Source organism: Notolepis coatsorum, assembly GCF_963971535.1.
Source record: "Notolepis coatsorum genome assembly, chromosome: 5".
NCBI classification, from domain to species: Eukaryota; Metazoa; Chordata; class Actinopteri; order Aulopiformes; family Paralepididae; genus Notolepis; species Notolepis coatsorum.
In genome coordinates this window covers 27,542,452-27,554,401 of record NC_140169.1, presented here as the reverse complement: position 1 = coordinate 27,554,401, position 11,950 = coordinate 27,542,452, and the positions used below count along the sequence as shown (strand labels likewise).

Below are 11,950 nucleotides of genomic sequence, written 5' to 3'. Positions count from 1 at the left end.
GCATGCTTTCTTTCTTATCACAGTCTCACTGTTCATCTACACGGCTTCAACCAAACCTAATACCATCTCTCTCCTCCGATCACAGTCACTGTTCATCTGACCATATCTAATACCATCTCTATCCTCCACAGTCACTGTTCATCCTCACGGTTTCAACCAAAACCCAGTACCATCTCTCTCCTCCTCCTCCTCCTCCTCCTCCGATCAAGTCACTCATGGATAACTTCTGTCACCTTCAAATCCTAGGTTCATCATCTCACCTGTTAACCACTTAACAATAGAAAACTGTCCCAACGGTATTAATTTGGTTTCTTCATTTTCTCTCCCTAAACAGAGAAGCCTGTGTTCAAGCGCAAAATCGCTCCGGTGGAAATCAACGTCGGCCACGACTGCAAGTTCGAATGTGAGATCAACGAGGCGCCCAATGTGGCCTTCAAGTGGTTGAAGGATGGAAACCTGATGAAAGAGAGTGATAAATGCAGGATTATCAGCCGCGTCCACACGTCCTCTCTGGAGATTCTGAGCCCCGGCAAGGAGGATAACGCTGAATACACCTGCCAGGCCGGCAACCAGCATGGTGGCGACAGCTGCTCAGCGACTCTCAGAGTGAACGGTAAGAGCGATGCACGTCTAATGTCTCTCGCTGGTTAAGTGCTTTTGCTCGGATTCGAACAAGGGGGTCCGATCTGTGATGGACCTCCTTGTTGCACAAAGCTTTCTATGTTTTACACACAGTCATATTCACATGCATAATAACACAATTAATGATAACACAGACACACACACAGACACACACACAGACACACACACACACACACAGACACACACACACACACACACACACACACACACACACACACACACACACACACACACACACACACACACACACACACACACACACACACACACACACACACACACACACACACACACACACACACACACACACAAACACACAAACACACATACATACAAACACAGACTACAAATGGATCTTGAGTTGCTCTTTGGTTTGTTGAAGGGTAAACACAGAAGGGTAAACACAGATGTTTACCAAATACTCAGCAATCTTGCAATTGTTAATTGATGGTAGTTCCTGATATGTAAGTGAGGTGCGTTATTGTCGCTTGGCTTCTTGGTTGGTTATCGGGTCTTTTAACTAAGTTATAAGTATAGTTACTTATAATCTTAAATATAGATTATAATGACTTTACTATTAACATCTTTTTTTCTTCCTATTTTTATTTTAAACCTCATAGAACTATTCCCTCCAGTCTTTGTAACTAAGCCTGAACCCCAGATTGTGTATATTGGACAGAAGGCTATGATACAGTGTGTGCTAACAGGATCAGCTCCGCTGACTGTCGTCTGGTACAAAGACAACCAGGCCTTACCAAGCCGGCCCACACACTACCACACCTCTTCTGAAAAGAACAAGCACACTCTTGAGGTAGTCAAACTTGAGCCGACCGACAAGGGGCTTTATTTATGTAAGGCTTCCAATGAAGGTGGAACGGCTGTGTGCAGCACGGAGATGATGGTTATCAACAAGCCCAGCTTTGTAAAGCCCCTTGAGTCTGTGTCTGCCGTGGTGAGGGCCGCTCTACACCTGGAGTGTGAGGTGGACGAGGACACTGGGGTGACGGTCACCTGGACCAGGGACGGCAGAAAGGTCCACCAGTCACCGGACTGTAAACTCTCTTTTGAGGATAAGATGATTACTCTTGATATCCCAAAGACCACACTGAAGGACTGTGGGAACTATGTCTGTACAGCTGCCAATGAGGCTGGGAGAGAATCTTGTTCCGCTTCAGTGAAGGTGCAAGGTAAGTCGTTGGTAATTTTCACGAATACTGTAGTATTTGAAGCTCTTGCAAATCTACAGTACTGAAAATTAACCTCATTTATTGAATGTGAGTAGAGAAGAAAACTAGATGATAGAGGAGGTGCAGCGCTGCACACTTCAGCTTCAACCGCTTCCTCAACCGCTTTTTATTTACGTCTCATGTCCTCTTTTTCAATGCTGGCTGCTGTTTTAAATTAAAATGGCTTCTTGACATGACGTTGGATCTTTTTGTAATGATGAAACTCTCCAGAATCACCGGCCTTCGTGAAGAGACTGGAACCCACGACAGTTTGGAAACAGGGCAGCACAGCGCGGCTGCAGTGCACGGTCAAAGGATCTCCGGAGCTTCATGTCACTTGGTTCTTAAACGACAGAGAGCTGTGCGCCGGAGACAGACACCATTTAAGTCTTAAGGACGGTCTTGCGACACTGGAGATGCAAAATGTCCTAAAGGGTGATGGTGGAAACTATACCTGTGAGGTTCTGAATGAGGCGGGCTGTGAAAGCTGCAGCACCAAAGTCACTGTTAAAGGTGTGTGGAGTTAGTAGTTAGATATCATGTCGTGTAGAGTTGGTAGTTAGATATTATGTTGTGTAGAGTTAGTAGTTAGATATCATGTCGTGTAGAGTTGGTAGTTAGATATTATGTTGTGTAGAGTTGGTAGTTAGATATTATGTTGTGTAGAGTTGGTAGTTAGATATCATGTCGTGTAGAGTTGGTAGTTAGATATTATGTTGTGTAGAGTTGGTAGTTAGATATCATGTCGTGTAGAGTTGGTAGTTAGATATTATGTTGTGTAGAGTTGGTAGTTAGATATCATGTCGTGTAGAGTTGGTAGTTAGATATTATGTTGTGTAGAGTTGGTAGTTAGATATCATGTCGTGTAGAGTTGGTAGTTAGATATTATGTTGTGTACAGTTGGTAGTTAGATATTATGTTGTGTAGAGTTGGTAGTTAGATATTATGTTGTTTAGAGTTGGTAGTTAGATATTATGTTGTGTAGAGTTGGTAGTTAGATATCATGTTGTGTACAGTTGGTAGTTAGATATTATGTTGTGTATAGTTAGTAGTTAGATATTATGTTGTGTATAGTTGGTAGTTAGATACCATGTTGTGTAGAGTTGGTAGTTAGATATTATGTTGTTTAGAGTTGGTAGTTAGATATTATGTTGTGTAGAGTTGGTAGTTAAATATTATGTTGTTTAGAGTTGGTAGTTAGATATCATGTTGTGTACAGTTGGTAGTTAGATATTATGTTGTGTATAGTTAGTAGTTAGATATTATGTTGTGTAGAGTTGGTAGTTAGATACCATGTTGTGTAGAGTTGGTAGTTAGATATTATGTTGTTTAGAGTTGGTAGTTAGATATTATGTTGTGTAGAGTTGGTAGTTAGATATCATGTTGTGTAGAGTTGGTAGTTAGATATTATGTTGTGTACAGTTGGTAGTTAGATATCATGTTGTGTAGAGTTGGTAGTTAGATATTATGTTGTGTACAGTTGGTAGTTAGATATCATGTTGTGTAGAGTTGGTAGTTAGATATTATGTTGTGTACAGTTGTTGTGTAGAGTTGGTAGTTAGATATTATGTTAGAGTTGGTAGTTAGATATTATGTTGTGTAGAGTTGGTAATTAGATAGTTGGTAGTTAGACATTATGTTGTGTAGACTTGGCAGTTAGATATTATGTTGTGTACAGTTGGTAATTAGATATTATGAACACAGAATCAAATGTGTGTAGAGTAGGTTGTTAGATATTATGTTGTGTAGAGTTGGTAGTTAGATATTATGTTGTGTAGAGTTGGTAGTTAGATAGTATGTTGTGTAGAGTTGGTAGTTAGATATTATGTTGTGTGGAGTTGGTAGTTGGTAGTTATATATTGTGTTGTGTGGAGTTGGTAGTTAGATATTATGGACACAGAATCATAATGTGGGCATTGCCATCACTATGAGATTTCACACCTCATAATTTGACCCGACTCTATTCTCCTTCAGAACCGCCCTCTTTCAGAACAGAGTTAAAAACAGTGGACGCGTTGAGAGGATCCATAGCTACATTTGAATGTGAGCTTGCAGGCTCCGCACCATTTGAGGTGAATTGGCTGAAGGATAAAAAAGCCCTGAATGCCAATGAGAAATACAGGATTGTGTCACAGGGATCCATGGCCTCTTTGGAGATCCGCTCGTTTGAAAGTGCAGATATCGGTGAATATCATTGTGTTGTCTCAAACGAGGTTGGATCAGTGTCTTCAAAGTCCATGGCTAAAAGGAAAGGTTAGTAACGTTAAAAAAAAACACACCTTGTGAGTTACAGCAGGAGCATAAATATTGTCATCATCGTTGCTATTATTGATTATTTCAGAGCCACCGGTATTCTCAAAGAGGCTTGAGAGCACCACAGCAGTGCTGGGAAATGCAGTCAAACTGCACACTACCATAAAAGGCTCTGCTCCCATCTCTGTTAAATGGATGAAGGACTCTGAAATACTGAGAGATGATGATCCAAACATTAAGATGGCTTCCGAGAACCACGTTGCTAGTCTGTCATTCTCCTCGGTCGGGATAAACCACGGTGGTAAATACACCTGCCTGGCCGAGAACGACGCCGGGCAGCAGAAGTGTGAAGCCATTCTAACAGTCCAAGGTTAAAACACTTTTATTTCTATGTAAAAATGGAAAGTTTTTATTAGCCATACTGATATTGATTAACATATTCAAATATTAAAACCATGCAATTGTATTTTAGAACCTGCTAGAATCTTAGAGCCTGCAGCGTCCATCAGTGTGACTGCAGGGGATTCAGCTACTTTGGAGTGCACATTTGCTGGAACCCCAGAACTCAAAGTGAAATGGTTCAAAGATGGGAAGGAGATGACGAGTGGTCGTAAATATAAGATCTCTCTGAAGGACAACATTGCAAGCTTAAAGATTCTGACGGCAGAAAGAGTCGATACCTCTGAGTACAGGATGGAGATTTCCAATAAAGTGGGGAAAGACCAGTGTACCTGCTCTGTCACTGTCTTAGGTTTGTTCCGGCTTATAATACTTTACATTTGAATGACTACATAAATAAATACACAACTGTGCCTTTATTGCGGTTATATTTCTTTATGCAGATCGACCAGTTCCACCATCCTTCACAAGAGCTTTTAAGAACGTTGATGGGAATTTTGGCACTGATGTTACAATGGAATGCAGAGTGTCTGGATCGCAGCCAATGACTGTTTCTTGGTACAAAGACAATAAACAAATACAGTCTAACGGGAAATACAAGACTGCCTTTGTTGAGAGCATAGCCTCTCTGAGGATAACCAATCTGGAGAAAACAGACGGAGGAGTTTATACATGTCGCGCTGCCAACAAATCAGGGCAGAAGGAGAACAGTGGCACTCTGTCTGTTAAAGGTCAGAACAGTTACTCTCTTGTGAAGGAATTACACCTGAGATGAACAGAAGTGATTGACTAATTATTTCTTTGAACCCATTCATGCTCTTTTTCTTCCAAACTCACCCCAGAACCCCCAGTCTTCACAATGAAACCAGACAACCAAGATGTTATACCAGGAACCACGGTTTCCTTTAAAACAGCCTTCACTGGCACAGCTCCTCTGGTTGTTAAGTGGTTCAGAGAGGAAACAGAAATTTACACCGGAGGCACGTGTTTCATCAAGAAAGATGCCTCTTCAAGCCTTTTGGAGCTTCACTCAGTGAAGCCCAGTGACTCTGCTAAATACACATGTCAAATATCCAACGACGCTGGGAAGGTGGACTGCACTGCAGTGCTCTTTGTCAAAGGTGCCGTTTCTTTTTTCCCCGAACTGGTCATGTTAACCTGTACTGTTTTTATTCTCGACATCTTGTCTTTTAACCTAACGATTAACGTTCATTTTACAGGACCACCAGCATTTTCACTGAAGCTCCAGCCTACACAGCTGGTGAAAAGTGGACATGCTATGCAGCTGTCTTGTAAAGTGCAGGGCAGCCCTCCTATTAGTATCACGTGGCTTAAGAAGAGCTCTGAGCTCAGGTCAGACCACAGGCACACAATGTCTTTCAGTGACTTCTTAGCATCTCTGGAGGTAGTGAACTGTACCGTTGAGGACAGTGGAGATTATGTCTGTGTGGCTTCCAACGAGGCTGGTAGCGACCGCTGCAGCAGCACGGTGATGGTCAAAGGTTCGTTCAGGTTTCAGTTCCGCAAATTCTCCTCCACTGACCATTACTGTCTTTACATAACAATACTATCTTTTTTTTATAGAGCCTCCAGTGTTTCTGAGGCCTCTTGATTCTGCCGAACTCGTCAAAGGATCCAATGTTGTTCTTGAAGGAACGGTTTCAGGCTCTGGTCCATTTGAAGTTAGCTGCTACCAGAATGACAAACAGATCAGGAATGATAGGAGGCATCAGATCACCGTTCAGAGTGACGTTGTTATTCTCCATATCTCCAAGTGTGATGCTGAAGATGCTGGAAAGTACCAATTTACTGTAGCCAACGATGTTGGGGAGACATCCTGTTACTTCCACATATCACTAAAAGGTTTGTTGAGATTGAGGTTTGTTACACATGCTCTCTTTACACAGGAGTGGTATATCAGATTTTTGACTATGTGAACTATAATCTTTTAATGACTGTCATGACAAGATTAGATCTGAGACACAAACATTTTAAAAGTAGACCGCTTTAGCCTGTACAAATTAATAATTGTGTGCCAATGTGAAGCCAGCCAGAGACTACAGTGTAATCTTTGATGTTCTCCCACTAGAACTACCGTCTTTCATTCAGAGACTAGAGAATATGACGTGCCTAGTTGACTCTGAGGTCTCGATGCAGTGCTTGTTGTCTGGATCGGTCCCCATGACCGTCTCCTGGATCAAAGACGATCGTGAGCTCACAGAAGACGAGCACGTTAAGATGTCCTATGAAAACCAAACTGCTGTGCTGAATCTGAGAAACATTAAGATCTCACATGGTGGGAAATACATGTGTCAGGTGCAGAATGAAGCAGGCCGGCAGAAGTGTCTTGCGGTGCTCACAGTCAAAGGTCGGTAGGATCATTTAGTTATTTCTTATCAAACATCAGTGGCTATTGATGTATGTGTTTAGCGTGATGCTGCCTGTACCTATTTAAAAAACAGTCAATGGAGGCTTATTCACTTCTAAATGACTTGTTCATCACAGAACCGGCAAATATCTTGGAACAAGCAAAGTCCATGGGTGTGACTCTGAGGGATCCAGCTACCCTGGAGGCCAGGTTCTCAGGGACCAAACCCCTAAAGGCCAGATGGCTGAAGGGAGGCACAGAGCTGACCTTGGGTCATAAATATAAAGTACAGAACACAGACACCAGATCTGTACTAAAGATTCAGAAAACCGAGAAAACTGATAGTGGAGAATACACCTTTGAGGTCTCAAACGATGTTGGACACAGTTCTTGCGAGGCTACACTCACTATTCTAGGTTAGTTCATATATGGAACACTGAACCTTTTTATCATTTCATTAGATTAGATATTATCATCTGAACATTATTCTCACTACCTTTATTTCTCTGTTAGATCAAATATTCCCGCCATCTTTCACAAGAAAATTGAAGCAAATGGAGGGTATCAAAGGATCGTTTGCCAACTTGGAATGTCTTGTGTCTGGGTCCCTGCCTTTAACTGTACAATGGTACAAAGATGACACAGAGATCCAAACTGACGAGAAGCACAAATGCACATTCTTTGAAAATGTAGCATCTTTGGAAATCTCTCTTCTTGACAACATGGACAATGGCAGCTATACCTGCATAGCTAAAAACAAAGCTGGCAGTGACCAGTGCTGTGGCGTCTTGTATGTTAAAGGTGTGAGCTCATTTTATGTTCTCAATATGTTCTAATACTGGGGTGGACTTACAGTATAAACCTTGTTATAACCACACGATTGATGACAATGACCATACAGATGTCTTTTATCAACAGAACCACCATGTGTTCTTCAAAAGCCGGAATCCAAGGATGTTTTGCCTGGATCAAAGGTCCTGTTTATTGTCCGTGTCTCCGGCACTCTACCGTTGACCATTAAATGGTTTAAAGACAAAAAGGAAATCATGTCCGGTTCTGACTACTTTGTGAGCAAAAGTAACACCTCTAGTTCTCTAGAGCTCTTCTGTGCCAAATCCTCGGACTGTGGAGACTATGTCTGTGAGATACACAATGATGTTGGCTTCACCTCCTGCCAAGCAGCACTCTTTGTCCAAGGTTATTATTTGACTTTACTTTCATTTTTGTCAATGTTCTTCTCAATGATGTTAACCTTTTACTAAAATCTTTTTTCCAGAACCCCCCGTTTTCCTTGAAAAGCCAGAGGGAATATCAGTAGTAAAAGTAGGGGAGAGGAAGGTGTTTGAGGCAAAGGTTGTTGGGACACCACTGATGTCTGTACGCTGGTTCAGAGACGGGATTGAGATCCGTCAGAGTGTCGAGCGCAGCATGTCGTTCGTTAACTCCGTCGCCAGCTTAGAAATAACTGCTGCTAATAGCAGTGACAGTGGGAAGTACTTCTGTGAAGCCAGTAACAAGGCAGGCAGCGAGAGCTGCGTTGTGGAGCTAGCCGTGAAAGGTTGGTTTGCTTTGCTACTGTTGAGATATCTACTCACGGCCTATTCACATGAATCAATTCAGTACTAGAATATAAGATTACTTATTTTATAAAATGTTTGTAAATTTCAGAACCCCCTTCCATTGTTGAAGAGCTGATGCCTCTTGATGTTGTCAGAGGTTCCGTGGCTGTGTTTGCATGCAAGGTGGCAGGGACTGATCCGTTTGAGATCACATGGTTCAAAGACAACACGCAGATCAGTTCCAGCACAAAGCACATCATTACTGATGCAGATGATGTCATGAGATTGGAAATCCGTGATTGTGATTTGCTAGATGTCGGTTCTTATCGGTGCATGTTAGCCAATGAGGTTGGAAACTGCACAGGCTCCGCTGCTATGTCTATGAAAGGTTTGTTAATTGCCACTGTTGCTTTGATTTTACACTGATAAACATCAAAGCAATGTACACAACATACTACATTGATCAATGTACACTTTCTGTTTGCCATTACAATGAACATATCTGCTTCACATTAGCTCCACCAGAATTTGTCAAGAAGATAGAAAATGTCTCCACTATTTTGGGAGACGTTGCAGTCTTTCAGTGCATTGTGAAAGGCGCTCCTACTCTGTCTGTACAATGGAAAAAGGATGAGAACTGGATCTTGGAGGATCCTAACATCGAGAGGACATTTGAGAACAACATGGCCACTCTCAGGATTCCTGCCTGTGAGAGCGGGCACAGTGGGAAATACACTTGTCAGGCCGTAAATGAGGCTGGGCAGGACAAGTGCTTTGCCACCCTCGTGGTGCAAGGTATATCTTTTGGCTTCATGCATAATGCTACTTCAACCTAATATTATGTCATTGCTAATAGCCAGCACTCACATCATATTATTTGTATTGTAGAACCCCCTACGATCCTAGAGAAACCAGAGGTTGTCAATGTGACAACTGGAGATCCAGTCAGTCTGGAGTGCAGAGTAGCTGGAAGCCCTGAGATCAGGGTCAAGTGGACTAAAGATGGCAACGACCTGGTCTCCTGCAGACAGCATAAACTTCACTATGAGAACAACCTCAGTAGCTTTAAGATTCAGTGCTCTCGGCTGGAAGAAGCAGGGGACTACCTGTTTGAGGCTACAAACTCTGTCGGCACCTGCAAGTGCACAGTCAAGTTGGTTGTCGTAGGTTAGTAGGATACTCTTGAACCCTGATATCATAAGTACATCATAAGTATAGTAAATACTATTTCTTCTACTTTACCAACTATACCTTTTTGATTTTATTCTTTGAAACAGAGCAAGTCATCGCACCAACATTCATCAAGAAATTGATGAACATACAGGAGGTTTTAGGCTCGCAGGTTACTATGGAGTGTAAGGTTTCTGGCTCTCTGCCGATATCTGTTGAATGGAGCGCAGGAAGCCGAAGGATTACCAGTACCTCCAAGTATAAGTTATCGCACATTGATAATACCGTCTCACTGGAGCTAAAGCTCACTGGCGGCAACGATACAGGACAGTATTCCTGCAAAGTAACCAACAAGGCAGGCAGCTGTGTCTGCAGTGGAGCCCTTACTGCTAAAGGTTAGAGTTTTATGATTAATAGAGTTTTGTGGTTAATAGAGGTCTATGGTTAATATAGTTTCGTGGTTAAGAGTTTTATGGTTAATAGAGTTCTATGGTTGGCTTTTATTCATTTTGATAATTGAAGCCAACATGTCCCATGATGCATCTCTAATAATGTTTCTCTATGGTTCTTTAGTTCCACCAAGCTTCGTTTCCGTGCCCGAGTCTCAGGCTGTCGTTCCAAAGTCTACGGTACACTTCAGAAGTGTGTTTGAAGGAACGCCTCCTTTCGCCGTCACATGGTTCAAGGATGGCTCTGAACTCATGGCCGGGCCGTCATGTGCGCTCGGACTGGAGGAATATTCTTCTTTCTTAGATCTTTATTCAGTTGGACCTTTACAGAGTGGGATTTACCGTTGCCAAATTAGCAACGAAGCAGGCGCTGCAAAGTGCTCAGCAGAATTACTAGTGACAGGTTGGACTTCTTCTTTTTTTGTCCACAACCATCACTGAATGAACCATTTCTTCTACCTCCATCACTCCGTTGTCTTCATCTTCACCTCCAACCTGTTACATTGATGCTGACCATTTCTTTTTACAGGGTTATCAATGTTGTCTCTATCCGTCATCCCACCACCTGTTTGCATCATCCATATCTCTTGTCATCATCCCACCACCTGTTTGTATCGTCCATATCTCTGTCAAGTTTCGCCTCATGCTGTGATTACGGTAGGTGAGCTAGTTACTAACCAACCTCTATTGGCTTTGCAGAACCTCCTCAATTCATCCTGAAACTGCCCCCCAGTACCTTTGTGAAGGATTGCGAGGGATACCGTTTGGAGTGCAAGGCCACCAGCTCACGTTCTCTGAAGATGTGCTGGTACAAAAACGACCAAAAGATCACTGACGGAGGCAACTATAAGGTTACCTTTGTTGATTCAACGGCGTACCTTCAGCTGCACTCTACCAAGTTTGCGGATAACGGAGTCTACACCTGTGAGGCTCATAATGATGCAGGCAGTGCTAGCTGTAGCACCGTTTTCACCGTCCAAGGTCAGCTACTGAATGCATTTATTGTCTTGTGCACTTCAGTTGTCCCCTGTTCTGTGATGTTTTGTTCCCTGGAAATGTGGTAGCATGAACCTCAATGAATGATTTCCTCTCTGATCCTTGTGTTGATATTGAATCCGACGTCTCTATACGTTCAGTCTTTATTTGGCATTTATGTTTTAAATCACCTCAGCATGGATGTATTTAATGGCCACTTGATTATAAGAGTCCAGTGTCTAATTTACAGTTGATACATTGTTTCTCAATGTGTTTGATAGCATGGATCTCAGATTGGTTCCTCCTTTAGTGTGACTTGTCTCTTAGTGGCTTTGATGGAATGATCTATGTCCCTTTGTCCCATTTTAAACCATCACAATCCTACCGTAGCATGAACATTATTGATTGATTAATGACTCCCTGGTGCCACTAATCTTCTTATTGACGGTTGATACTATTGGACAGTGATTGGAGTACAGTGTGGATGCTCCTAGCATGGACTGAACATGAGCATGTCCCTCAGAGACCTTGTTCCCTTGGACCCTCTTTGCCTGCAGGGATGCAACGTGCTTGACGTGAACATTATTGTTGCTAACGACTCTCAATTTAATTTTCTAGAGGCCCCATCTTTCCTCAAAACGCCCCAACCAGTGGAGGTACATAAAGGCAGAGACGTCAGTCTGTTATGTGAGATGTATGGCACACCACCCTTCGAGGTTAACTGGTACAAAGACAGAACGCCCTTGAAGGACAGTCGGAAATTTAAGATGGTGAACGCGAGCAGCTCTGCTGCCCTTCACATTATGAAGCTGGAGACGGCCGATGCTGGTCTTTATGAATGCAGGGTTGCAAACCATGTAGCAAGTGAGACCTGCCGTACCACAGTTAGCCTGAAAGGTTAGTAAATCA

General features: G+C 42.6%; 1 protein-coding gene across 1 annotated transcript in view; it reads left to right on the top strand.

Annotated features, from left to right (window-relative positions):
• LOC311228135 (titin-like) overlaps window positions 1–11,950 on the top strand; it is a gene marked incomplete at its 5' end in the record, with an annotated part of 258,753 nt that overhangs the window by 40,584 nt on the left and 206,219 nt on the right. Inside the window, 22 exon segments of the mRNA XM_084314050.1 lie at window positions 335–613; window positions 1,263–1,829; window positions 2,100–2,381; window positions 3,843–4,121; window positions 4,210–4,491; window positions 4,594–4,872; window positions 4,964–5,251; window positions 5,363–5,641; window positions 5,741–6,022; window positions 6,105–6,383; window positions 6,610–6,888; window positions 7,026–7,304; window positions 7,402–7,689; window positions 7,807–8,085; window positions 8,165–8,446; window positions 8,557–8,748; window positions 8,964–9,242; window positions 9,336–9,614; window positions 9,725–10,012; window positions 10,191–10,469; window positions 10,766–11,047; window positions 11,660–11,938. Coding sequence (XP_084170176.1) covers window positions 335–613; window positions 1,263–1,829; window positions 2,100–2,381; window positions 3,843–4,121; window positions 4,210–4,491; window positions 4,594–4,872; window positions 4,964–5,251; window positions 5,363–5,641; window positions 5,741–6,022; window positions 6,105–6,383; window positions 6,610–6,888; window positions 7,026–7,304; window positions 7,402–7,689; window positions 7,807–8,085; window positions 8,165–8,446; window positions 8,557–8,748; window positions 8,964–9,242; window positions 9,336–9,614; window positions 9,725–10,012; window positions 10,191–10,469; window positions 10,766–11,047; window positions 11,660–11,938 — 6,381 coding nt within the window.